Here is a 25,951-nt window from a genome sequence, read left to right as displayed (position 1 = left end):
ATAGTGTTGACCATAAAAAATGATAGATAAAATTCTGATGCTAACTACTGATGGCTGAAGAGGCAAAAGCGTTGAGTACAGCATTGTGTACAGCATTGTGAAGTACTAAACTATAAAGACCATAAGATTGCAGTTTCTAATTCTGATCTGTACTGATCGCAATCGGGTAGCACTTTGGAAGTACGAATTGGCCTCAATGTCCCCAGGTTGGGGTGTGGGGAAAATGAGCCAGGTTTCCGCTTTCTGATTGCTATCCAGAGAGCTATGCTGGAAGGTGCGCATATGGTAGATTAAGATAGTATCCTGGTTCATTACGTAAAGCCTCCTGCTGTTGAATAGCCTGCAACCACTCAATGACGAGGCTTAATTATGAATAATGACCATTGGTTGAGGTACTAAAAATGGCCCAGCAGCAATGGAACAGTACTCCAGTGTAAGGAAAAATTAGTGAAATGCCCCCAGGAGAGGAAAATTGTGGAGAAAAATAATTGACTGAAAAGAAAACCAATTAACGCTTAACAATGTTGAGATTAAATTTATTACTTACATTTTCAGGATAAGACGGGAACATTTTCTTATAACAGGGTCTTAATGAATTTGGAAAGCAGTATTCTAATATTGTTCACCTGAATAAATGAAAGTTGAAAGTTAACTAAGAGATCTTTAAGCATTTAATTGGAATGTGAAAGAATGCTGTTGTTCTATTTTTGTTTTCAAACCAATGAATTCTTCTTACACAAGATCACAAGTTTGATTTTGAGGAAGACGGCCCTTCAGCCCATTTGATCTCACCCTTCCAGAATACTCACCCTATCCTCTTCCCATTACAGTATCCAGCCATTTTTTAAATGAGTCCAGTGAACTGGCCCCAACCACCATTCCTGGAAACCTGTTCCAGTCATTAATTTACCATTGTTAAAGAAATACTTCCTGCTGTACTGAAATTGTCCTTTGTAACTCCAAACCTATCTCCTATTGTTCTGCTATATTGGCGAATCCTAAAGTACTGTTTTGGGTTTACTTTTTCAATCCCATTGAACATTTTAAACACCTCTCTATAAGGTTCAATCGTGTTTGTGGCAACAGGTAAAATATTTGAATTCACACAATGCAAAATTAAGATTTTATGAACTGAGATTAGCATCTCTGAAGAGAGCAAAGTTGGTAGAAGGAGCACAAGGTTAATGGAGACATTATCAAGATAAGAATGGAAGGTTCAAAGCCAACTGGAATAAAGAAGCTTTAGAACTTTGTTAAAAGAATCTGGTTTAGCATAAAGTAATGTTAAAATCTGAGTAATTTAAATTTTTAAACTCACTTCTACCATGTATTAATGAAGAAACATATTTTGTATTTTTGCCATGATCTCTGGACGTAATACTTCAATTTACAATACACAATTTGCATAAATTAATACAGTGCACACAGAGAATGTTTAATGCAGTGTGCTCAAATACAGCAAAACTGTGCATGAGCTGCACAAACTAATCGTAATTCAGTCCTTCATTTCACCAGATTAAAACAATGTTGCCCCTTCTCAAATATACAAAGCTTTTTATTCAAGAATCCTTAATTACTTTGGGGAATATTGTTAGAAACGCTAACATTCTATCTTCAATTTAATCATTTGGAAATCATCAGGTCCTGGATGCACATGGTGCTGATCAACTTTTCTTTAGCAGGTCTATAGCATTAGAATATACATACATTACCCTTTATTTTCAGGTCTCCATCACAGGTTGGACCTCTCGTTACTTTTTTATACATTGAAAATGTATATGAGATCAATTTTTTAAAAATCTGTTTCATTTGGTCATTTAATGGGGCTAACTAGGAGGAGCAACTTGTTCCACTTTCAAGGTCACTTATATCAAAGTAATTTAGCTGGAAATAATACCGTAGGCTTATCTAGCTCCTGCTGCACCACAGGGACTACATAATGATTATGAAAAGAGCTTTTAGCAATGCAAATTTTTGATAGAGACTTGCATACCCTAATTTCCTTCCCTAACTTGTTTTAATAGGTCCACCACAGACATATAACATGACATTTGTTTTCAAATGCAGGCAGTATAGTTTCAGATTTTGTCCTCATTTTCCTGCTAAACAATTTAAACGTTTGAAGCATTGGAATTACACCATCAAACGTAAATGCTGGGAACACAACAATCTAAGCTATCATTCTGGAGCAATAAAGAATTCCAATATTTACAGTATTAGCATTTCATAGCAAAGTCCAGACCTTGTAAATGCTGATACTGACAATGGATTATGGTTATAAACCAAAGTTTTTTGGCTATCAATAATTTCCTGCATTCTGTGAGCATTTTCACTTAAGAGTAAAATGTCATTGGATGCTGCTGGAAGCCATATAAATAGACATATTAAATAGACAAGGTCCACTTACCTCAATCATCAATCTTTCCAAGGTCCAGATGGGACTCGAGCTCAATTCTTCTCTTTATTGAAAAGTCAAGCCATTGATGTCACTCTTTGTTTTTAGGTAAAATGGCATTACAATCAGCCAATTGGAACCCAGCCATACTAACGTGTGTTTATAGTGATTTTTTTATTTTCTATTTCATATTGAAGTTACCAGAATGATATATTATTCTGCAGCGATTTCTAATCCAGAGTGGTTCTGGAATATTATTCTTAGGAATCATGAGTAAATCTAAAAAACACAGTTTATTCAAACTACACATGGACATTCATCCTTACTGTTCTCTCTGACCAATATGGGAAGATTCAGTATGATTGAGCCACAAAATTTATTCTTAGAAAATAAGAACAGCTCCTTTCTGATATTGTCCAATTGTCAAGAGAACAGGAAGGTTATAAGATGAAGCAAATGATCTATTATGGAAGGAAGAAATTTGTATGCTTTCCATAATAACAATAAAATCATATTTTTTTTCTGTTTACCTAATTAACTACCTTTGTGTGTGTTTAGGTTGGAATCGTTTTGCATTACTCTACTCTATCCACAATCTTCTGGATAAGTGTCACGGCCAGGAACATTTATAAGCAAGTAACAAGAAAACCTCCTCAATACCAAGATGCTGACCAGCCTCCACATCCACAACAACCAATGCTTCGGTAAGGGACGAGGAAATCAGAAAAGTTTGCTTCCTTTTAAAACTAACAAAATAACATATTTACTTGTTTGTTCCACAGGAAAATGTTTGTGGCATATTTAAACTCATGAAAACATTTGCAGGCGAAAGGAAAACAATTATGTCTATTTGTGTTTTTATCCCCACATTTTATTTCTCCCTTATCAATATGTTCCATGTCATACACCATCTAGAAGCTACACATTGACCAAGCTGTCATATTTGCTTTGTATCGAACATATACTCCCCCCCCACCCCCAACCCCCCATACACACACATTAACATTGCTTGGCATCTCCCAAGTTGTGCTCTTCTGAGAATTGGTACTCAGTCAGTTGGGAAATAAATTAATAAAACACATTTCCTGCATTTGTAGGGGACGATGCAATCAAACTATTTGGGTGTAATGTTTCTAAACAGTCAAATGTGGCAACATTTACTGCAAGCCTGTTGAGCTCATTTTGTTGAACTATTTGAGCAATCTTCACTCGTTTGAGTACAGAACCTTTCTGAGATGTTTTTTTAATGGACAGTCGTCAATGTATAATCAGTGTAATTTTTACATCATTTTGAGGAATGCACTTGAAGTTATGGCAAAGCAAAAATGCAGTATGCTGCAATAATCTAAAAATTAGTTTTAACATCACCAGCATACCATCCATCCAACGTACCATCAAGCTGTTTCTTAAATGAGTCCATCAGCAACCTGACCTCAACAGCCTTTCCTGGTGACCCAGTTTATTCATTAATCACCCTCTGGGTAAATAAATGCATCCTGGTGTCTGTCCTACATTGCTGTTTGCTATCTTGTACTCATGCCCTCATGTTCTGCTGCACTGGCATATCCAAGTATTGTTTGGGGTTTACTTTCTCAATCACATTTAAAAGCTTACCTTATATGCTTCTACAAGACTTCATCTATGACATTTGCTTTTAAAGCTGAAAAGCTCTTACTTATCTATTAGCTCTCACCGCTTATTATTCTAACATTGGCTATCATCCTCGTTACTTTCTGTTGCACTGCCTCTAAGGTCTGATCAGCTACTTTTTGCTAAGGTGACTTGCATACAGTACTCTAGGTGTAGCCCTAACAGAGCACTTTACTGTAGCATAACTTATGGATAACATTGCAGAAGAACTGTTTATCCTTCATTTTGGTTCTAAATGGAAGAGCTTAGAAACACCATATGCAGTAGTTACCCAATACTAATAATGTTTTAATTAGACAATGGGAGAGACTGTTGCTATTGTCTGTACTTATTTTAAATGTTTCCTCAATTCAAGAAGCATTATTAACTCTTGCTATTTGTTAGGGAATAAGGATAATTCGTGTGTAATACAATTCTGTAAAACATAACTGTAAATTAGCTATATTACACAGCTAATTGTGCATACGTACAGATTTTATAACAAAGCATAGGCAATTATGATTCACAGACTAATTTAAAAATATTAGCCTAATGATATGCAAGCTCCATGCTTCAAAATATTACTTTGGTGTGTAGAAATTGATTAACAAAAGCATGAAGGGGTAATTCTTCTTCATTTATTTTTTTCTGCATATGGTAATTTACTAAAACTAATGTCGTCCACATGGACATTAGTTCCCAAAGCTCAAATCCTGCACACTGCAAATTTCACAGTTTTTTAAAAAAAGAGGTGAAATTGTAACCTCCCTTTAATGCCTGAGTACATGAAATACTCAGTGACTCTATTTCTTACCTCCTTCTTCCAATCACTCATAGAGGAATATCTTTAGTGAGGCGCTGGAAGCATCCGCCTTAACACAGCAATCCAAATAAGGCAAAAAAAATCTCGATTTCAGGCTCCTGATATCAGGCTAAAGAACAAATTATTTTTCTGCCTCTTATGAAAAATACTTTCAGCTATTGGTAAAATAATATAGGAGACAGGTAGCTCAATAGAATTTGGGAACCTCAGAAGCTCCAGTAGCACATAAACAATCCAGAATTTATTGTCATCCAACTTGCTCTAAAAGACTCTCAATTACACATTCATGGACAATTGATTACAATCTGATCTGAGATCAGCAAGATGAAGAAATTCATCAAGCTGCTGAAAAAAACTTGAAACATGCAGTGTCTTTGGGATATTTGGACCATCTGGGATATATGATGAAATCCTCAGGGAAACAGGAAAGGAAATAGTGAGACTCTTGTTAATATTTTTAGGAGATTCATTAATACATGACTCTTCTTGAGAATGGAGGATAATTTGTGTAATTCCAATTTTAAAAAAGTGAAACAAGAATCGAAGAGTTATAAATCTATTTATTCAATGGTTGCTGTTCATGGAGAAAATGAAAGAGAGCATTTTAGAGGATTCTTCCAGAATTCATTGAAGCTTTTGATAAAGGCTGATGTCTGAAACTTTTAAAGAAGACAAATGACTAGAATGAAACCACAATTTAACTGGAACGATTAAAGGTTGGCCCAGAAAAAGATGGTGGTAAATGCTCAGCACACTCTCTGGGATAGGTGAGTTGCAGACCTCTGCGCGGGACAGTTTCACCAATCAAAATAATGCTGTCATGTAGTTTGTGGGACAATGCTGTGTGCAAATTGACTTGCACATTTGCCTACAAAATACACAGTCACTACACTCTATAGTATATCCTGCGAAGCACTTTGAAATAGCCTGTCGCCAAAAAATAACAAAATTGGTCACTTCAATCCACGACTGTTTGTGGGACATTGCTGTGAGTAATTGGCTGCCGCGTTTTGCCCACAAATATGCAGTCAATTCACTTTACAGTATATTCTGTGAAACGCTTTGAGACGTCTCGAAGACGTGGAAATCGCTATATCAAATGCAAGCATTATTATATTATGAAAAGTGCTACATCAAATGCAAAGATTATCAAAGTATGATAGATGTTTCTTCATGTTCCCAAAATTATTATACACTCTACAATACCACTTTATTTTTGATGCCCAGAATATATGCCTAATAGTAGTTTAAACATCAATAAATATATAGAAAATTTCAGTCTTTGGGATTCTATAAAAATGTCCTTGAAATTGTGGTTTCAGAAGATAAATAACAGTGCTTTTGCCATGCTCTACTGAATATACTGAGCAACAGGATTTGTTGGAGGTGTCAGACTATGCATTCTGACACAATGCCTCACTGATTCCAACCTCTTTTTATTTGAGTAGAAAAATAGAGCCTTAAATTAGGAGGCCAGCCATAGGCCAGTACATCTTTCTAAATCCACTTTTAGGAGAAAAATATGTATAAACGGTAATCAAAATATATTGCACTTTAGTTTTGTAAGGTATACGCTCGAGTAAAGCTATTACATGCAACATTTTTTTAAAAGCATAAGCTGTTTTTCAGTTATGAGCATTTGATTATAATTGAAATCAATATAAACTTTCTTCATCAAATTAATTTTTTAAAAAATTGAGAGACATTTTGTCTTTGTTCTAACAGCCAGGTTTTAAATGGTAGCAGTGGTGCGTATGAGGATCAATCTGATTGTCTCCACAGAATAGAAAGCTGAAAGTGAATATTAGGTACCTTCTGCACTGATGTTCAGTTTCATGAATGTACTTCGAAATAGAGAGAAAATGTAGGAGAAGGAATGTCAAGCTGTATTGTTTCAGCTTTCTGTTTTGCCTGTAGCAGGAATGATTAGTTCAGGATAAATCACAAAACAAAACACACAAAAGCCTTCCTTTGGATAAAGGTCACAATTTGTTAGTAGCATCGCAGGGACAAAAGCCCAACTCCATTTTCATCTTTCTAATGTGTTAAATTATTTGTTGTGATATTAAAAAAAATCCTATAGTTCTAAATAATTTAAAATAGGAAATGCAAATAAACAAATAAATTATTATGTTTGAAAACTATAATAATAATAATAATAATAATCCTTGCATTTGATATAGCGCTTTTCACGTCGGGAGGACGTCCCAAAGCGCTTCACAGAACACACTGTAAAGTGAATTGACTGTATATTTGTGGGCAAACGCGGCAGCCATTTGCGCACAGCAATGTCCCACAAACAGTCGTAGAATTGAAAATGACCAATTTATTATTGTTTTTGGTTTTCAATAAAAATTATAACTTTAGATACTCTTTGATGTTTAGTCTTCTCTCACCTGTGAGGAGCTCGGAATTCCCTTCTTTTGCAAAGCCATTAATGGCTATCGATGCAAAGCAATCTACAGCCTTTAGCTGATGGCTGTCAACTCTGGGTCCAGCTGGATGTGAAACGTGATCTGGATACAATTGAGTAACTCCCAAGAGTATCAAAGGTTGTTGATTTATTAACTGAAAATACGAGGTAGAGTGTATATCATTAAACTTTGTAATGTATTGATATACCATTTCATCAGTATCTAACATATCAATAGTAAAGACACCAACCTGGCATCGTTCCCACATCATTTCCTGGGAAAATGCCAAATAATATCTTCATTCAGGATGTGCAGAATGGACATAAGTCTTAGCAAATTAGATCAGAATGAATTGAATGAGACATTAATATTTCCATATATGGATAGAATGGGTATAACTATATATTTAGTAAATACTAAAGGCAAGATAAAAAAATTCCATTGTAGATCATTTTTTAANTTTTTTTAGGATTACTGTACACTTAATAAAGTTGATAAAGGTGTAAGGAATATGGGGCATAGGCGGGTAACTGGAGTTGAGGTACAGATCAGCTATGATCTAATAGAATGACAGAACAAGCTTGAGGGGCTGAATGGCCTACTCCTGTACCTATGCTATAATAAATTAACTTTACAACCATTCTTCCTTCTTCATTTTCCTTGATCTCCAATTAATCTGGCAAATATTGCAAAATTTCATTTTAAAAATAGCCAGGTAACTGAAAGGTATCCTGATGCTTGGTGACAGATTAATAGTAGCTCACTTGTTGTGAGAAGGGCATCTTGATGGTAATTGACTTTCAAAGCTGCTGTGGGCTGCCTGGTAATTCAAATAGATTTGATTCTTTGGCACGTGGCAGCAACACAATCTCAGATAACATTTTAAATTGATTGCATCAAATGCCTCGTGAAAGAATTGGCATTCAGTTGATTACAGGTCGATTTATCAATTCGTTCAGAGCAAGAATTAACTAATATTTTGAAATGGGAAATGTATTATATTGTTGCATTAAAATTTAGAGAAATAAGCTTAAAAATATTCAACTATTTTAAATTTAGACTGTTAACAATTACTTACATTTGCATTATGAAGCATATGAATATGGAATTATTTGGGGGAAAGAAATACAGTGGGCTGCAGTAAAGTAATACATGGAAAAATCATATAATGCACTGAGGATTTTAGTCTCTTGTTATTGTTATAATTTATATGAACAGAGTCAGGAGCACTTAGTTATCAGGAAAGCACAGAGGTAAGGCTACATCGATCCTCTGCAGTTTCTCTAATAAACAAGTCTCCAAAAGTTAGTTGAACAATTCAAAACCCTTGCAAATAACTTGTATGTGGATAAATATCTGCACTGAAATGATGATTCTCAAGACAGCTTGTTTGGTATGTTGTGATTCATAGCAATGAGCAAGTACCTCAGGTGGAAAGCTTTTCGTTCAGTAAAACCCCACCTTACCGGACACCAGGTATCCGGAATTTGTACCACGTCAAACCGGGTCTGAAATGGAAATATAAAAAAAAATGTCTGGGGTCTGTGTACAGACTGCCCCTGGCCCACTCTCCTAGGGTGCGCCCCTGCCTCACCATCCTCACTGGCGTTCAGTGGTCAGTGATATCAACTTTAGGAGCTCCAGGATGCTACCTGTGTGAAGGGAGCTATATAAATGCAAATTGTTGTTGGACTCAGTTTGAATCCTGCAAGCAACGACAACAACTTGCACTTATAGAGCGCCCTCCACGCAGGGTAGCAACTCAGAGCACTTAACAGGGGGAAAGCCTGGTGAAGCAGAAAATACAATAGCTTATTCACTATCTTCTGCTCATGGGATTCAAACAATTAAAATGCCAGTACTGGCATTGCAATTCTGATATATTCAATCAGCTTGAAATACGGTCGACTGGAACTCTCCACCACCCACCCCCCCCCCCATCCCCACCACCCTCATTGTGCCCACCAGCCAGGTTTTTAATGTATATGTGATCTATTTTATGAATAATGGGATACAGATTAGACGTTGAGACAGATTATGGAGTTAGTTTGATCGTGCCTTCACATAAACTCATGAGATTAGCAGCCATGAAGATGGAGCTTGGACACCAGACCAAGATGGTAAAATTATTTATTTTAATTATAATCCATATTCCATCCCTCTCAGATACTCACAGCTGAAGCACCTCACATGCAAGCAACCTACATACAAATTATTTGCGATTGTTATCGACCCTTTAGGACAGGATCAAAAGTCTCTAAATCTATAGTAACCTTAAAGCAAATCCGTTACCTCTTTAAATTTAAGAGATATCAATTCTGTTTCTAGCTTAACCTTGTGAATGCAACTGGAAATGATTCACCTGTCAAGTATTTTTCGTTTTGCCTTTGGTTATGATACCCTTAGGGCATCCTCACACAATATAGAGGTGCTATATTTAGCACATTCATCTTGATACCTTGAGTTCAAAATCCTGTTGAAGTTGAGGGATGTGATCCTTGCCTGGACACTTCGTAGATCGCTCTTAGCACTTCCTAAATTTCTAAAGTTATAATGCAATGTTTTCTATAACTATGTTTATCCTTAGGAGTAATGTTTCTTTTTTATTTTTAATATATTATTCCCTTATGGCTCTATTATGATTTTTTCCATATAACAATTATTTATCAATTTTTATATGGAAAATATGCTGAATACTCAGATCAGAAATTATATAATTCTCGAGTATTATTTTGGTATTATAACTGGATTAATGCATTTCTTTCTATTTCTTATTAACTTCTAAAATAGGGTATTGAATTGTAATTTTGCAACCTGCTTAATTTGCTTTTTTTAAAATTTACTTTGACCTGGCTACCAATCTTTTGTAGGTTTTATTTAATTGGCGGAGGCATTCCTTTCATAATTTGTGGAATCACTGCTGCAACGAATATCAACAATTATGGGAGTGAAGACATGGCACCATAGTAAGTACAGAAGCATGTTCCAGGAAAAAAATCTCCATACTAATAGTAATCAGGACAGTAAATCATAATTTCTACTAATCTAAATGATATTAAGTAACACTGTTCACTCTAGCACAGTATCCTCCTGCCCTATTAGGGCATTGATTCACAAACTCTTTGTGCCAGTATAAATATTACCATATTAATTTGAACATTATCAGTACCATCATCAAAATCACCATATGGTTGTGAATGTTTTAAAATTATGCTGATGTACCAAGTAGCTTGTATCTAAAATATAGACAAACATAATTACTTAAAATGCATTAAATCCAGCTTTCAGTGGTAAAGTCATTAATAGTGGGAAATTTCATTTATAATTTATAATTTTTTAATTATAAAAAATAACTTGTGCAAGGGGCTGAGCTCTCTTCATGCACAATTATTCTACCAGTAAAGTGCCCACGATCTTTTAAGGGATCATTTTACAGCAAAGAACTAATTGATTTACACTTCATACTTTAGTATCACAAAGTGCTTTTCTGGTGAAAACCATCTTATATGAATGAGTGTCTTTTTAGTTTTTTAAAAAAAAAGTAAAATAGGAATCTGGTCATTGTAACCTGCTCATGACATTCTTTCTTTCGGGTTATGCATAAATGGATCAGATCACTCACTGACTATTTCCTTTTTATCTTCCGACTTACAATTATAAATCAATGCGTTTCTTTTCTACTCACAGTTGTTGGATGGCATGGGAGCCTAGTCTTGGTGCATTTTATGGTCCTGCTGCATTCATTGTGCTAGTAAGTTGTGTATATTTTCTATGTGCATTGGTACAACTCAAGCGTCACCCTGAGAGGAAATATGAGCTGAAAGAAATGACAGAGGAGCAGCAACGATTGGCAAGCACAGAGGTAGGTCCCAGTCACGTGACAGACTCTGGCTCTGTGTCACATACATGTTCAATGGTCTCTTCTTCAATGCTGGAGAATGAACATTCTTTCAAGGCTCAGCTTCGTGCTTCAGTATTCACTCTATTTCTGTTTATTGCCATGTGGACCTTTGGAGCCCTCGCAGTCTCACAAGGACATTTCTTAGATATGATCTTCAGTTGCTTGTATGGAGCAGTTTCAGTGACCTTAGGACTCTTCATTCTCGTCCATCACTGTGCAAAGCGGGATGATGTCTGGCATTGTTGGTGGTCTTGCTGCAAATCAAATAAAAATACATACTCTGTACGAATGAATGTCCGACCCCAAGTTACAATGAATGGTGATGCTCAGCTTCATGCACCATGTCTCCTGGATTCTCCTTGTCCCAGCAAATCATCGTCCAGTTGTAATCACTCAGTCACTGGACTCTGCAAGTTAACCAATCTGCAGGCTGTTCAAAATCATGTGAACTGCCTTTCTCCAGTTGCACCTTGTTGTGCCAAAATGCATAATGATCAAATTATTGACGATGAAGGCCATATTCATCTACATGCAGACAGTACATGCAGACCTGGGATGCATATTCACAGATGTCAAAAGAGCCGAACAAAGCCACGACATTTCATTCGTCACAGCAGATCTGCAACCCAGAGAGAATATGCGTATCATATTCCTTCCAGCATGGATGGAAGTGCTCACAGCTCGCATACAGAAAGTCACCACAGTATCCAGGATAGCCAGACCTGCCAAAGGCAAGCTGTCTCTACAAAAAGCGATCAGTATCCTACCTTCTGCCAGCCTGAAAGCAGTGATGCCAGCACAGTGCTATATGGGTGTGCTAAAGTGGACAGCGGAATCACCACAGAGCCTATTCACCAAGCAGTTACTTTTGAGATGCACCCAAGGAGACAATCATGTCCCCTAAGTGTAGCCAACCAAAATGGAATACTCAAGGGAAACCTGCATGAAGCCATGATTTATACTTCAGACAGTACAGGAAATATAAGAACTGGTCCTTGGAAAAATGAAACTACTGTGTAGTTTTTGAAATCAATAACTCTACAATCAATCATTACAGCTACAGGTTGTATGTACGTTTTGTATAATGCTTATGTGTTTGTTTGCATATTTCCAGTGTGCAGATCTTTCAAAATACATAGATTATATGTGTGTATGCATACATATATATGTACAGCACATACAAGAATATCATAAAACCAGTATTATATTATGTATTTGTATTTCAAGCTGCAAAAGATGCATTTAGTGTTGCCACAATGTGGACGTTATTTTTAAATTAGTCTGCAAATATATCACACTTAAGTTAAAGTTTTTCATTATTTTTCTATCAATGTATATGGTTTCAATTGAAACATACAACATGTGCAGTCAACAGAATTGTTCTATTAAAGAGTTAGTTGCACTTTGGAAAGCTAAAATCAGAGACATATTAACTATCATCAAAAGAAAAATCTGACTTTGGGAGGAAATAATACTCTTAGAAAAAAAACAAACGTGGGATCATGACATATAAGTATTCTCTTACAGGATTGGAAGAATAGCACCAAATCAACAAAAGTATCCATTTCACTGAATAATTGTGTAACTTTTACTGTAATTGGTTAAATGAAATTTGGCTCTTTAAATTTGTAGGAAGACATTTTATATCAAATGCATTTTCCACGGATATAGAACATGCTGTTGTAAGAATGGTAACTTGCCTGATTTTTGTTGAGTTGAATCATCAATAGCACCCATCTGCTATGTGTGAAAACTAAATTTGGTAATGTAAAGATCAATGACATTGTATCCTCTTTCAATACATGTGGCTGACACAATAATGCAACTAACACAATCATTTGGCTCTTTCACTAGGTAAAGTGGCACAATACATGTGTAAGGTTAATACTATGTGCTAGAGATGACAGTCATCAGTTTTTTTGTACAGAGCATGCTGTGCCTGTTGTATGTTACAGTGTACACTGTATAATGAATTGTCTCCAGTCAATGCAGATATCACAATGTATATTAGTAAAAAAAAACAAAAAAGCCTTCAAATCAGCTTTGTCATCTCTCTCGATTAGACTGCTTTTCACAATTCGTTTCATTAACTTTATTAATATTCTGTAGAATTGGATGAAATTAGTTCCATTTGATTCACCTAGTTTTGCAACAGAATTGTGGCTGATGTTTAATCACTATATTCATAACTGCATTTTGTCATAGAAAATTAGTGTGTGTTAGCAAAACTAGAAATGAATTGGATAAAATCACTCAAAATTGTTCTTTAGTTCTTCATGAATTCAAAGTGAAGAATTCTTGCATATTGTATCACATACCATCTATGACTCACAGATTTCATGTGATCTATGTAAAGCTTTTCATCCCATATGAGTTTTAAGTCATACTAATTGATGTAAACTCTTTAGTTTAACCCAACTCTCTGTACCAAGTGTCAATGGCAAGTCTTTGAAGTAATAATTTGCATTTATGGTAGGTTGTTATTCTTGTGGAAAATTGTCACTGTTTTGGAGATTTATTATATGTTTGCAGTGTATTCAATTCCCTTTAACACCCTGTATTTCTTGAAAATTATATATTCTTATAATATATACGAGGTATTTTATTGGCCTGTATTGTCTAAATAATTTACATCGTATCCCAACAAATTACTGGTTCTTGTTTCGGAACATTTTCCTGTAATCTTGCACACCAACATGATATCATTCTGCATTTCTTGATTTTGTTTTGCATGGATGGACAATGGAAACAAAGTACTTTTATATATTGTACTAGACATTAGTATTTTTCATACACCGATCACTAAAAATAGTGAAACAAACACTGCACTACTTTTAGCAATTAGGATGGGATAGATTCATTAGCTGGTCAAGAGATGAGTTAGACATTTAAATATTATATACATGCATGGAATTACACATTTGGTTTGGGCTTATATTTGCATGCGTGATACACATATTCAGTTCAGGATAATACCCCCACCATAATTCATCCGTTAATCTTTATCAAAACATTAGGATTATTTTACCCTTATTTTGTATCATCATGATTCTACATCTCTCCATTACACATTATTGTTCTTCATTAATACAGTATTTGTTTATTCATTTGAACATCTTAACTCAGCCTCAGCTAAAGCCAGACATATTTAAAGAATGACAGCATGGGAGGAACTACCTTGTTTATATTATATAAAACACCACATGGTCAGGGTTGAAATACAAACACATATGTGCATTAATGATCCCAACAAATTGTATGTATCCTGAGCCAAAAAAACAAAGAGGAAACCTCATACCATACATTAATGTTACCTTTGGCATTCATTATTTTACATTAAATAGGTTATGTATCTGTTCTCCCTGATATTAATGTTTTTTTGCTCACCCTTTTAGCTTGCTCTGCATCGTGGATCATTCCGTGAGTGAGACAGTGGACAGTGACCTACTCCCAGGTCTATTCTTATGCTCTGTTATTGGTTTTGATGCAGTAGCCCAAAATAACTTATCCAGGAATGTTCCTTCCTTCCCTCCAGAGAAACAGCCCATACTTCTTCCAAAGGTTTAAAACAGATTGGTGAATTACAAGCACAAATGCACATGGAACCAGACGGCGATGCTTTCATTTCTGCTTTATTATAAAACTAAATTTTAGAAATCTACACCAATGGCACTCCTTAGCAATGCAAAGAAGATCTCAGGTTCAAATTCCTGAGATGACTGATCTCAACTGGACAATAATAATGTCACTGCAATTCCATTGCAGATTTGTGGCCTACGCAATAAGAAAAAAAAGCAATGGTTCTGGCTCCTAATCACTATCCAAAGACTGCTGCTGGCCAGTGTCCATGTCAGAAAAGTACAGGATCAGCTCTGGTGTGAACCATCCCCATACATAAACACACACAGACACCACATACTGAGTCAAATAGCCTGCCAACATTCATTGTTCAGGCCTGCACATGAAGAATGATTACTTGGACAAGCTTCTGGATGGCCACGAGTGCCCTTGAAATGTGCCTCAGAAAAGAATAATTCTTCTGTTTAATTTTATATTGCTCCATCTAATTTACTTTCAATTGACATAAGTAACATAGTATTTTTCCTCCCATAAATTTCCTGTGAAAAATTAACTAATCAGAAGAAGAATGTATTAATTTGAATCCAGAGGCACTTGATGTACTCGGTTTGTTTTACGTGGCATTTTGACCAAACACGGTGTTATCTAAATGATCTAGTTCTACTTAACTGTATGACTTTATAAATGCGCATAACTCGAAGAAAGAAATCCTGCTTAATACAAAATATTGTCCACTGAATTACCCAGTGGATAAAGTATCTGAATCCAAATTGGCAAAAGCGAAAAATCCTTGAAAATGAAATTTGTACATGTACAATTGGCTTTGTTTTAAAAAGATTAATCATTTGTATCTACCTTCATGTTAAGATTGCAACTGGATCAATTCAGGCTGACTAGACCTAATGCCAATTTGTTTATCTTTGTTATTTTATAGCTAAATGTTCTGTGCATATGACTTTCTCTCTTGGATGACAACAGTTGATTTATATTAGCATCTATTGATTTATATCACAAAGAAGATTGGATTTATGGAGAATATCTTGCACTGCACTTTTTCAGTATCAAACAGAAATAACAAATGCCTCCATTGCTTGAGCCTGAAGCACTCCATAAGAGCTGCCAACATTACCAAACTTTCCACTTGAATGAACAGAACAATTTAAGTTGCAATTTCTGTCTTCCTGATTCAATCTTTGCCTTCAAGGGAACTGGCTCTGTTCTCAAGTCAAGAATTTAAAACTGAGCAATATCATCAGAAACATTATAGAATTATTTTAATAGTATGCTAACCATGGTAACCATTATATAGGGCACAATTCTTTCCAGAATTGCATTGCATGAGAGCACTTGAATACAATGAGCATAAAAGTACAACAAACACTTACATATGTCAGTAGATAAAATGTACTAGATCCTGCAGATAGACACGAATTTGATCAAGCTTTGCTTTTTGGTTCTTTCACTTATTTCTTGCCTTCCTTTCTCCACTACCTCCCTCCCATCCCAATTTGATAAACAACTTAATGAAACAGAGAAAGCAGATTGTGATTGAGTTAACTATTATTTATACATCTCATAGAAACCCCATCATATGCACTTGGCTCATCAGTCACCTATTATTCAGTTGGGTGCACCAAATTAAAAATGTTATCTCTATTTTCTATGTCTCTCTACTTGTATTTCAAATGATTTTTTCTCAACACAGCACATGAACCAATGTACAATACTAGATGCTACAGAAGATTTACTATTTGGCAGCCTACCAGAACAGATTAATAATCTGGAAGTGGGTGAACATTTAGTTCTAATGATCAATGTACAACTATATTTGATACACATTATTATTATCAGGCAAAAAAAAATACAGCTCTACTCAGTTTTAGAAGATATTTTTCGTCTATGAAGAGTTCTAATGAGGCCTGAACGTGAAGCAGAACTATGAATAAAACAGCAGAAATATTTCAAAAGACTGCTTTAGTTAGAGAAACATTAGACTATATATCCATATTTTTTAAAAAACTAAAATATCCAGACCAAGACTACAATGGCTGAATGAGGAAGTCAAAAAGTATCTAAAGGCCAGTATAGGGTAGTCACCCAAATGCTTACTTACTTTTACGATGAACAGTTGAGGCAACAAAATAATCCTTTTATTAAAAAAGTCTTCAGTTCTCTCTGATGTTCAAGTTAACTGCATTGGTGTGATCCTACTCAGTTTAACATTGGTCTTAGGGTGGCCGACAAACTGTGGTAAGGATATAGATACCTGATAGGTTTACCACATTACAAGAATCAATTTGTTATGAAACATTTATTCATTCATGGGACTTTTGTAGTTGTTTGTTCAATCCATCTGACAAAACAGACGAATAAAAACAAAGTAACTGATTAGTGATAAAGAATGTAAGAAACTACAAATGTAACCAGTTTTGATATCAATATGTATCTTTCCTTTAAATGCTTGCAGACATTTTGAAAAAACACCTAAGGTGCTACGCATATGATTATAACTTAGAAAATGAAATGATCCTTAATAACATATAAAAGGTAACCAAATTGGGATGGGGGACAGGGGGGAGTCAGTCATTGGAACCGATTGAACGGGAGGAAAATCATGAACAGTGCCATCTACAGACCTGAGCAAATAGATGCAGTTCATCCTACATATTATTGTAATTAATATTGTATAAAACAGAAACTTGTCTTAAAGTTTAATTCCATTTAATATATTCCTCTAAAAATGTAGATGTATTATTGAATTATGCCTTACACTATATTACTGCATTATATTATTTACAATAAAAAATGCTATTTTAAAAGTAATAGCGGATAAATACAATAGAAATGAAGAACTCGATTTTTTATATTTCTTCATCACATTGAAAGATCTCAAAGAGTTTCACAAGTAATTACAATAAAATTAAATTTCTTTAGACTGCTCTTTGTAGGCAGCTATTTGTGCCAGTAAAGTCCTACAAATAGTCATGAGCAAAATGATCAATTAACCTGAAGCATTTCTGACCAAGATACTTGAAACTCGATTCTCTTTTCAAATACTGTAATGGGGTTTAAGACCTATTAAGACAACAACAACAACAAATTACACTTGCCTCGCCCCCTCCTTAGCCTCCTTTTAAGTCCCGCCTCAAGACCCTCCTCTTCGACCATGCCATCGGCCATCCCCTTTCCCTTCCCCTCCCTTCTCCCTCCCTGACCCCAGCTCGGGTCTGAAATGCTGTACACTGTCCAGCGCCTTAGGACGTCCTCCCGACATGAAAGGTGCTATACAAATGTAATCTTGTTGTTGATCACATCGGAAAGGCATCCAGGGCATTGGACAGTCAGGGTTTTTCGGATCCGAGCTGGGAGTTATGTTCAGGAGGGGTGGAGGACAGGTGGGGTGGGGGTAGGAGGGTGGCCGAAGGCAAGGTCGAAGAGGAAGGTCTTTAGACAGGACTTGAAGGAGGCAAGACAATGCTATTCAAGACCTACTTAAATACAGGAAGACGAGACCTAGATTTAACATTTCATATCCAAGGCGTCACTAATATTTGTGAGCTCAAGTCTCAATTGATCCAGAATTGAGAAGCCTACCTCTTGAACCAGACTGAAATTATAGGATAGTTAATAATGACGTTCAACTTCAAACTGACAAGCAGTTAATGTGTACAGTGGAAGAAGAGAAAATATGCAAATGCCTATTCCCAAAGGATGACGTATAAAGCATTTGTTAAAATATTATGTAACTAAGTGATAGCATGAATAAATAGAATTTTATGACAATGATAAACAATCCTATTTTGTGTTTTTTTAACTGAAATCAAATGTGTAGTGATACTTTGTAACTACAGTATATGTCTTTAGTTTTTTTAGGTTATACAAAATAACCATCACAATATTGTATTCAGATCAACATAATTCTTATACTCCTAATAACTTGATAAGATTTGGAAACCTTTCTTGGTAATTTCCTCACTGGAACTGTACTTCTTCACCGTAAAAGGTTACAATTAACTGAGGCAAAAGATCCAAGTGACTATCTGTGAAGTAGTCCTTCTCTGTAATGTCAAATGCCATTTGGCCACTAGTGATTCTCTTCACTCTGAAACTATACCTAAGAAGTGGCATGATTTTTCAATAAATCCCACTTGCATCCTTCCTACTAAAGATTTCAAGAATTTGCACCCCCCCCCCCCCCCCCATGAAAGACAAGAGATTGACCTGTAAATGCCATGTTTATGCCATGACACGTTTTTGATATTTGGAGAAATCTGCCATCATACTTAATCACATAGGTTTTGAGAAGTGTTTGCTATGAAGAATATTTTTTGGAAATAGCATGGAAAAATTCTTGAAAACAGATCTCTATTTGTTTGTTCTGTGCAGCCCTGTTATCTATACAATTCTGCAAAGAAATGCAAGAATGCATTGCTTTAGTGAATGTTCCATTATCAACTTTAATGCATTTAATAGAATAAAATGGTCTCAGCTGGTGGCTATCACTTTGTGATAAAATAATTAGTTTTCAATGTTCACAAGCCAATTTCAGCCTTTTTTTTAAATTAAGGATGGAGTTAAGTTCATATTTTTCTATATTAGATTTCTAGCAGTTAGACAGAGAGTTTAATGTCATGCTTTGTTTTCATTTCTTTAATTTCCTTCTATGGTATCTAAGCAATTTAACTTATTATCTTTTCTGCCAGAAGCATATGATATGATTTAACCTGTTTGCTGCTTTTTTTCCCGTTTGCCCATACTTTTGCCAAGCTTAAATATTCAATATTGTAATTCAACTAATAGTTTTCTAGTTACTAAACTGGTTAGAATGACAGTCTTATCTACTAATTAGGTTATATTCAGGGGCAGATTTCTAATTGGTAAATTTCCTGAGTGCCCTTGTGAATGGTTCCTGAGCGCACCCATGAAAATGGCTCCCAATTTTTTAAAAATACGTAAGTGGGGGGGTGGCTTGGGCGAGAGGATTCAGCTGCCCCAAACCTACAAGGTAATGCAATGATTGTGTTAATCTTATGGCTGGTCCATTATTATTATTATCCCACATACAGAGACCCCTGTGAAGCACTTTGAGACATGCTACTGATGTGAAACATGAGTATTATTATTATTATACAGATGTCTTTAGACTGAGTGATCTGACAGGCCCATTTACTAATAGTCCACCACATTTTAAGAAGAAACTGAGCCCTGGTATCAAAAAGGTTAAGAAACAGGGTTACCTGCAGCTCCCATGACCTTCCCATTTTAGATACCTTTGGTTACTTAGTAAGCAAGTTTAGCAAGCAAATGGTTACTAAGGCAGGTTATCCTGGTTAAACCTGTAATATGCCTAGTATCAGTCTGACCTAGTTGGTAGCTCCCTTGCCTGTCAAGGTTGTGGTTTCAAGCCACATGTTGAGACTTGAGCATATAATTCAGTGCAAGTTGGAGAGTATTGCACTGGTGGAAGTGCTGTCTTTTTGATTGAGATGTTAAACAGAGATATTCTCTGCCTGTTCAAGGGGATGTTAAAAGAACCTATCAAACAATTCAAAAAGAGAAAGGAGTTTCTTCAGGTATCATGGCCCACAATTCTCCAAATCAATTGGTAATTCACCTGTTGTACCTATAAAATGTTTCAGAACATTTTAATGATGTAGGTGCTATAATTAAATCCAAGAATCATTATTGCTGTACTTTCAGATTTCTGCACAGTTTCCAAAATTGGTGGGCAGTGTATAATTGTCCATGAATGTATTATTTCTTAAACGGGAACACTTGTTACAGGTTTGGGGTAACATTCTGAATGTACATTGCACAGCTGAACCAAGCCTCTGGAGTCCAGACTGACTGACTTTAGTGCCACGAATAGTCTGTTCTCATCTCAAATCTGCAATGTCTCTATCCTCCCCCAGTGTTTGCTGCTCCAGTTCGACTGATCCCAGCAATTTATTGACAGGTGATATGAAAATGTTGCTGCTCTCCCACCCCCACTCCCGCAGAAGTCTCTTTAACCCCTGTGTGCCCAGCAGCAGAGTGTTTCTCATTGTGATGGTCTTGATCTTCAATTGTACCTTAAAGAAAAATAATAACAATAATCCTTGCATTTGATGTAGCACCTTATCACATCCTCGAGACGTCTCAAAGCACTGCACAGAATATAGGGTAAAGTGAATCGGCTGTATGTTTTGTGGACGAAACGCTAATACAAAACAATTATGATACCATTACAACGTCTGATAAGTCTTAAAATAAACGATGATTTTCATTGAAGACAATGGGGTCACAACATCACGACTCTTATTTTCCTATCAATACACTCGGGGCAAAAAGAAGGCGTCGGAGTGCAAGCGAGCATTTTCTGTTAATTAAAAAATGTCTACGAGTCCCTACAAGTTTTCGTCTTTAAATTTTTTTGTGGAAGAGGAACACAGAGGAATGGAGCTGATGCAGCACCGCATTGCTGCTGGAGAGAGACACAGAGAGCCAGACAGAGGCGGGGGGGGGGCGGAGAGAGGGAGAGGCGGTGGGGGGAGAGGGGGAGAGGCGGTGGGGGGGGAGAGGGGGAGAGGCGGCGGAGGGGGGAGTGGGGGAGAGACGGTTGCGGGGGAGTGGGGGAGAGGCGGTGGGGGGAGAGGCGGGGGGTAGAGGCGGTGGGGTGGGGGGAGAGGCGGTGGGGTGGGGGGGAGAGGCGGTGGGGTGGGGGGGAGAGGCGGTGGGGGGGGAGAGGCGGTGGGTGGGGGGGAGTGGCGGTGGGGGGCTGAGTGGGGGAGAGGCGGTGGGGGAGAGGCGGTGGGGTGGGTGGGAGAGGCGGGGGGAGGGGAAAGGGGAGAGGCGATGGGGGGGGAGTGGGGGAGAGGCGGTGGGGGGAGAGGCAGTGTGGGGGGGAGTGGGGGAGAGGCGGTGGGGGAGAGGCGGTGGGGTGGGGGGAGAGGCGGTGGGGGGAGAGGGGAGAGGCGGTGGGTGGGGGGGAGTGGCGGTGGGGGGCTGAGTGGGGGAGAGGCGGTGGGGGTGGGAGTGGCGGTGGGGGGGTGAGGGGGAGAGGCGGGGTGGGGGAGAGAAAGGCGCGAGAGGCGGGGGGGGGTGGGGGAGAGGCGGTGGGGGGGGGGGAAGTGGTGGGGGGGGAGAGGGGGAGAGGCGGTGGGGGGAGAGGCGGTGGGGGGAGTGGGGGGAGAGGTGGGGGGGGAGAGGCGGTGGGGGGGGGGGGAGAGGCGGTGGGGGGGGGGGAGAGGCGGGGGTGTGTGGGGAGAGAGGCGGGGTCCCCAGGGCTGGGCTGCGGGGGGTGTCTGTCGGGTGTGTGTGTGTGTGTGTGTGTAGGAGGTGCGGCTGCGGTTTGTTCCCATGACACACAGTGGTCGCTATGACAGACAGAGACACACACACACACACAGTGAAGGGAAAGCGCAGAGAGAACGCTCGAAATCGTACAAAATCACCTCAAAAACCCCTCGGCTTTGGCTTTGGCTTCGGCTGCGCTGTGACGAAGCTGCGTCTAAATTAATGTGCAGAGTGAGTGCCGCAGCCGGGGCTGAGGGGGGGGTGTTGGGGGGTGTTGGGGGGGGAGAGAAATTAGTCACGAATATGACATGAATTTCTTGTGTGTGTGTGTGTTTTATATATATATATATAAAATTATTATATATATATATAAAGAAAGTCTGGGTTGAATACTCCTTCGTCGAGGCGTGTTAACCAGTCCTGAAGATACATTATTATTATTATTATTATTTTTTTTGGGGGGGGAAGGGGGCAACCTGCTGTTTTTTTTTCTTTCTTCCCCCTCTCCCCCCCTCTCCCCCCAAAAAAAAAATAATAATAATAAATAAAATACGAACCTGTCTGTCTGTCTGTCTGTCTGTCAGCAGTTTAGACCTCAGACCTGGATGCGTCTCAGATAGACTTTGAGTCTCATATAGACTTCCCGTCTTATCTTTTGTTAAAAGTGAATCATTTACTGGTCGGACAACGGTTAAAACAATTATAATTTTTTTTGGGGGGTGGGGGTGGGGTGGGTGTGTGGGGGGGGGGGGAAAGGAAAAAAAAAGCCATGGCTCTGTATTATGATGAAGATGATGAGAGGGAATATTACGAATTTGAACCGCTTCCTACGCTGTTAGAGGACGAGGTAGGTCTGGGCAATCGTCTCAATTCATCCTACTTGTTATTTAAAGTATGTTGATCAGTGCACCAGACGCTGAATGTTTCGATCACTCAGTCATCTGTGTATAAAATGCATTATCCTGATATAATTCATCCAAACCATCCATCCATCCTTCTTCACTGGATATTTACAAACTGATGCAAAGAACAGCATTATATAAGGCCATGTTGTTGGGTTCACACAGGAGAGGCCTCTTCTGGTCAACCACTTGTAACCCTTTAATGCAACTTTAATTGATTAGGAAAAGTTCTGGAAGGCATCGCTTATGAATGTGCCACAGGAACGTCCTCCGCGAAAAAAAAAATCACCGCAGTGCTGTGCGATTTTTTTTTTTTAACTTTGGATTTGCTGCTGCAATGCAATCTGCAGTGTGTGGAAGGAACTAAATAATGCATTTCAAAAATCACAAGAAAGGCAGCAATAGTGCACTCGTGAAACGTCTTTTATTTCGCCTGATTTACAGAGTAATCATTCAGTCATGTGTTTTGTGCAGAAGTAACATCTTAAGGTTTACTGCGAGATTAAAACAGTATATTTAGCAATAACCTTGTGTAAAAGATACATTGGATTAACTGGAAGCTGGAACGCTGATTAAGTAATACTGACTTTAATGGTAACTTGCAACTCGTTTTCTGTTTGTTAAATCGCAAAATATAATGATGCATTCACTTTGAAATGTATAGTTGGATCACTTGTCGATGATGTTACTGGGATAGAAATGCTGCACTTCTATTCCAGTTCTCACTCCCTGGAGGACCAAACCCTTCATTACTAAACCTGGTAGAACTTTTTTCCACAGCCTGAACTGCAAATGGATAATAATGCCTTCATTCCCATTGTTCTTTCCATCATTCGATTATCTGTGATTTTGGTTAATCTCCTCTGAGAATGTAATTTTCTTTTATGGAACGTGTATTGCTATGAAGTTAAACTTCAGTCTGCAATCAGTCGTGGTACTTTCTCACACCTGACAGCTATATATTGGACTACCACAAGATTTCTTGATGTATTACGAACAAACTCCCTCCACAAAAAAATTATACTGTGTCTACTGAGTTCTAAGACGAAATTGATTAGTACAGTATCTGCTTGAACAACATTGAAAGAAAAGAGGGAAAGACTTGAGATGAGCAAATGTCATTTTGGACATAAATATCCTTTCGGACATATGTCTGTGTGGGGGGGAAGAAAGCCTAATTTAAATAGTAGATATTGGATGAATCATTTGGAAATATTGGTGGATTCTCTTTAGGGTTAAATAAGTATCTGTCTGGACCTGTTCTCCCCACCACAACTGAGGTAGTAGTCTATTAAATGAAATGTATTATGGGCCATGAATGAATATAAATGTGTACAGAGCATTCCAGATGCCTTGTTAACAAGCAATGAAAATAAATTATTAATTATGTAAAACAATCCAATTAATTAGCTAATTGTATCATTACCAGGACCTCATTAGCTCTACACATTGTTTGCACATTCAGATAATACAGTATGCATGTGTTTGCAATTGCTTTTGCACATAGCAAATAATAGCCACCAATCTGTGATTCATGATAAAGTGATACATTACAGGGGACTTAGAGAGAAATGGATCATGGTTTGAATGACTTGACCTTATTATCAATCTCATATAATAATGTTATAAAGCTTGTATTTGCTTGAGTGCCTATAACATTGAAATGTCTGAAAGCATAATGACTGTGAGTGAATGCAATAGCAAATGTGTGTACAGCAATGTCCCACAAGTAGATAACCACTTGTATTTAAATAGCACCCTTCACTTGGGCAGCGTCACAGCACGCTTAGTCATGAAGTGAAATTACCTTGAGGATTATTGGGCAAACGTTTTTCAAAGAGTATCATGGGATCTTTAATATCTACCGCAACAGGCAGGTAGAACCTCAGTTTCAAGTCTCAACCTAAGGATGGCACCTCCAAAAGTCTCTTCTCTCAGTACTGCATTGGATTGTCAGCCTAGACTCTGAGCTTGAAGTCCAACATGAATTTTGAGACCAAAACCGTTTGACTTTATTGTGACAGATTTGTAAAATCAAGAATATTTTTTTAAAAATGCATTAATTGATATACAGGTCGCATACAAAACAACAACTTGCATTTATATAGCGCCCTTCACGCAGAGTAGCTCCCCAGCGCTAACAAAATGTTGGCATGAATATTGGTTGATATGATTAGGTTAGTAAAAGTGTGGTAAGACTAGTTTTTTTTGCAACTTTTTAAGTTAGAGTTCAATGAATACAAATTTATTTTTAAGTTTTACACTTGATAGTCTTATCCTCAGTCCATTTGCAGGATGAATAAGTATCCTCCACTGGAAAATATTGGGAGAAAAATATTGCAGATGGAATCTATTTAAATTTTTATTTTGCAGGTTTCTGTTACAGTAAGACCTAAGAAAAAGAAGCAAAGTGTTATAATTCTGGGGAAGGAAGCAGCAATATTCATAGTTTGAGGTAGTTTAGTATTTCATTTGGGGGGAAAATGCTCAATGAAAATACCACATAATTATATAGGGATTTGCTTTAAGCATTCAAAAGTGTACCAATTTCAATCGTTCAATAACACATTCTCTCCACGGAATTACTGTTTTAGAATTTATTGATCATGAATAAATCAATTAACTTGTTTCTCATTCAAACTTACAACTAATAATGTCATTCTTCAATCCTTTTCTATAGTGAAACAGTGACATAGAGTACACAATAATAATATAATAATAATCCTTGCATTTGATATAGCGCTTTTCACGTCTTCTAGACGTCCCAAAGCGCTTCACAGAATATACTGTAAAGTGAATTGGCTGTATATTTGTGGGCAAATGTGGCAGCCAATTGCGCACAGCAATGTCCCACAAACAGTCGATGGATTGAAAATGACCAATTCATTATTGTTTTTGTTTTGGAGGGATTATTATTAGCCGTGTGGAGTAAGGAAACTTGCCCAAGGTTTCGTCCTCTGCCTGGAATTGAACTCAGGTCTCTCACTTGCAAAGTGAGTGCTCTAACCACTGAGCTACAGGACTCCAGTATAC

General features: G+C 37.4%; 2 protein-coding genes across 5 annotated transcripts in view; both read left to right on the top strand.

Moving 5' to 3' along the window:
* The window catches only part of LOC103180447 (adhesion G protein-coupled receptor A3), a 152,536-nt gene extending 138,936 nt beyond the window's left edge, over positions 1-13,600 (top strand). Inside the window, exons 18-20 of the mRNA XM_007896329.2 lie at positions 2,954-3,099; positions 10,132-10,227; positions 10,949-13,600. Coding sequence (XP_007894520.2) covers positions 2,954-3,099; positions 10,132-10,227; positions 10,949-12,182 — 1,476 coding nt within the window. The 3' untranslated portion in view covers positions 12,183-13,600. The remainder of the gene's footprint in view (positions 1-2,953; positions 3,100-10,131; positions 10,228-10,948) is intronic.
* A 9,167-nt stretch (positions 13,601-22,767) lies between these two features.
* LOC103180454 (kinase non-catalytic C-lobe domain-containing protein 1) overlaps positions 22,768-25,951 on the top strand; it is a 44,679-nt gene continuing 41,495 nt past the window's right edge. For all 4 annotated transcript variants that reach the window (XM_007896340.2, XM_042337065.1, XM_042337064.1 and 1 more), the window contains exon 1: positions 22,768-22,863. In XM_007896340.2, coding sequence (XP_007894531.2) covers positions 22,786-22,863 — 78 coding nt within the window. In that variant the 5' untranslated portion in view covers positions 22,768-22,785. The remainder of the gene's footprint in view (positions 22,864-25,951) is intronic.

Source organism: Callorhinchus milii, unplaced genomic scaffold (assembly GCF_018977255.1).
Source record: "Callorhinchus milii isolate IMCB2004 unplaced genomic scaffold, IMCB_Cmil_1.0 Scaffold7, whole genome shotgun sequence".
In the NCBI taxonomy this organism is placed as follows: Eukaryota; Metazoa; Chordata; class Chondrichthyes; order Chimaeriformes; family Callorhinchidae; genus Callorhinchus; species Callorhinchus milii.
This window is presented reverse-complemented; position numbering and strand designations above follow the sequence as displayed.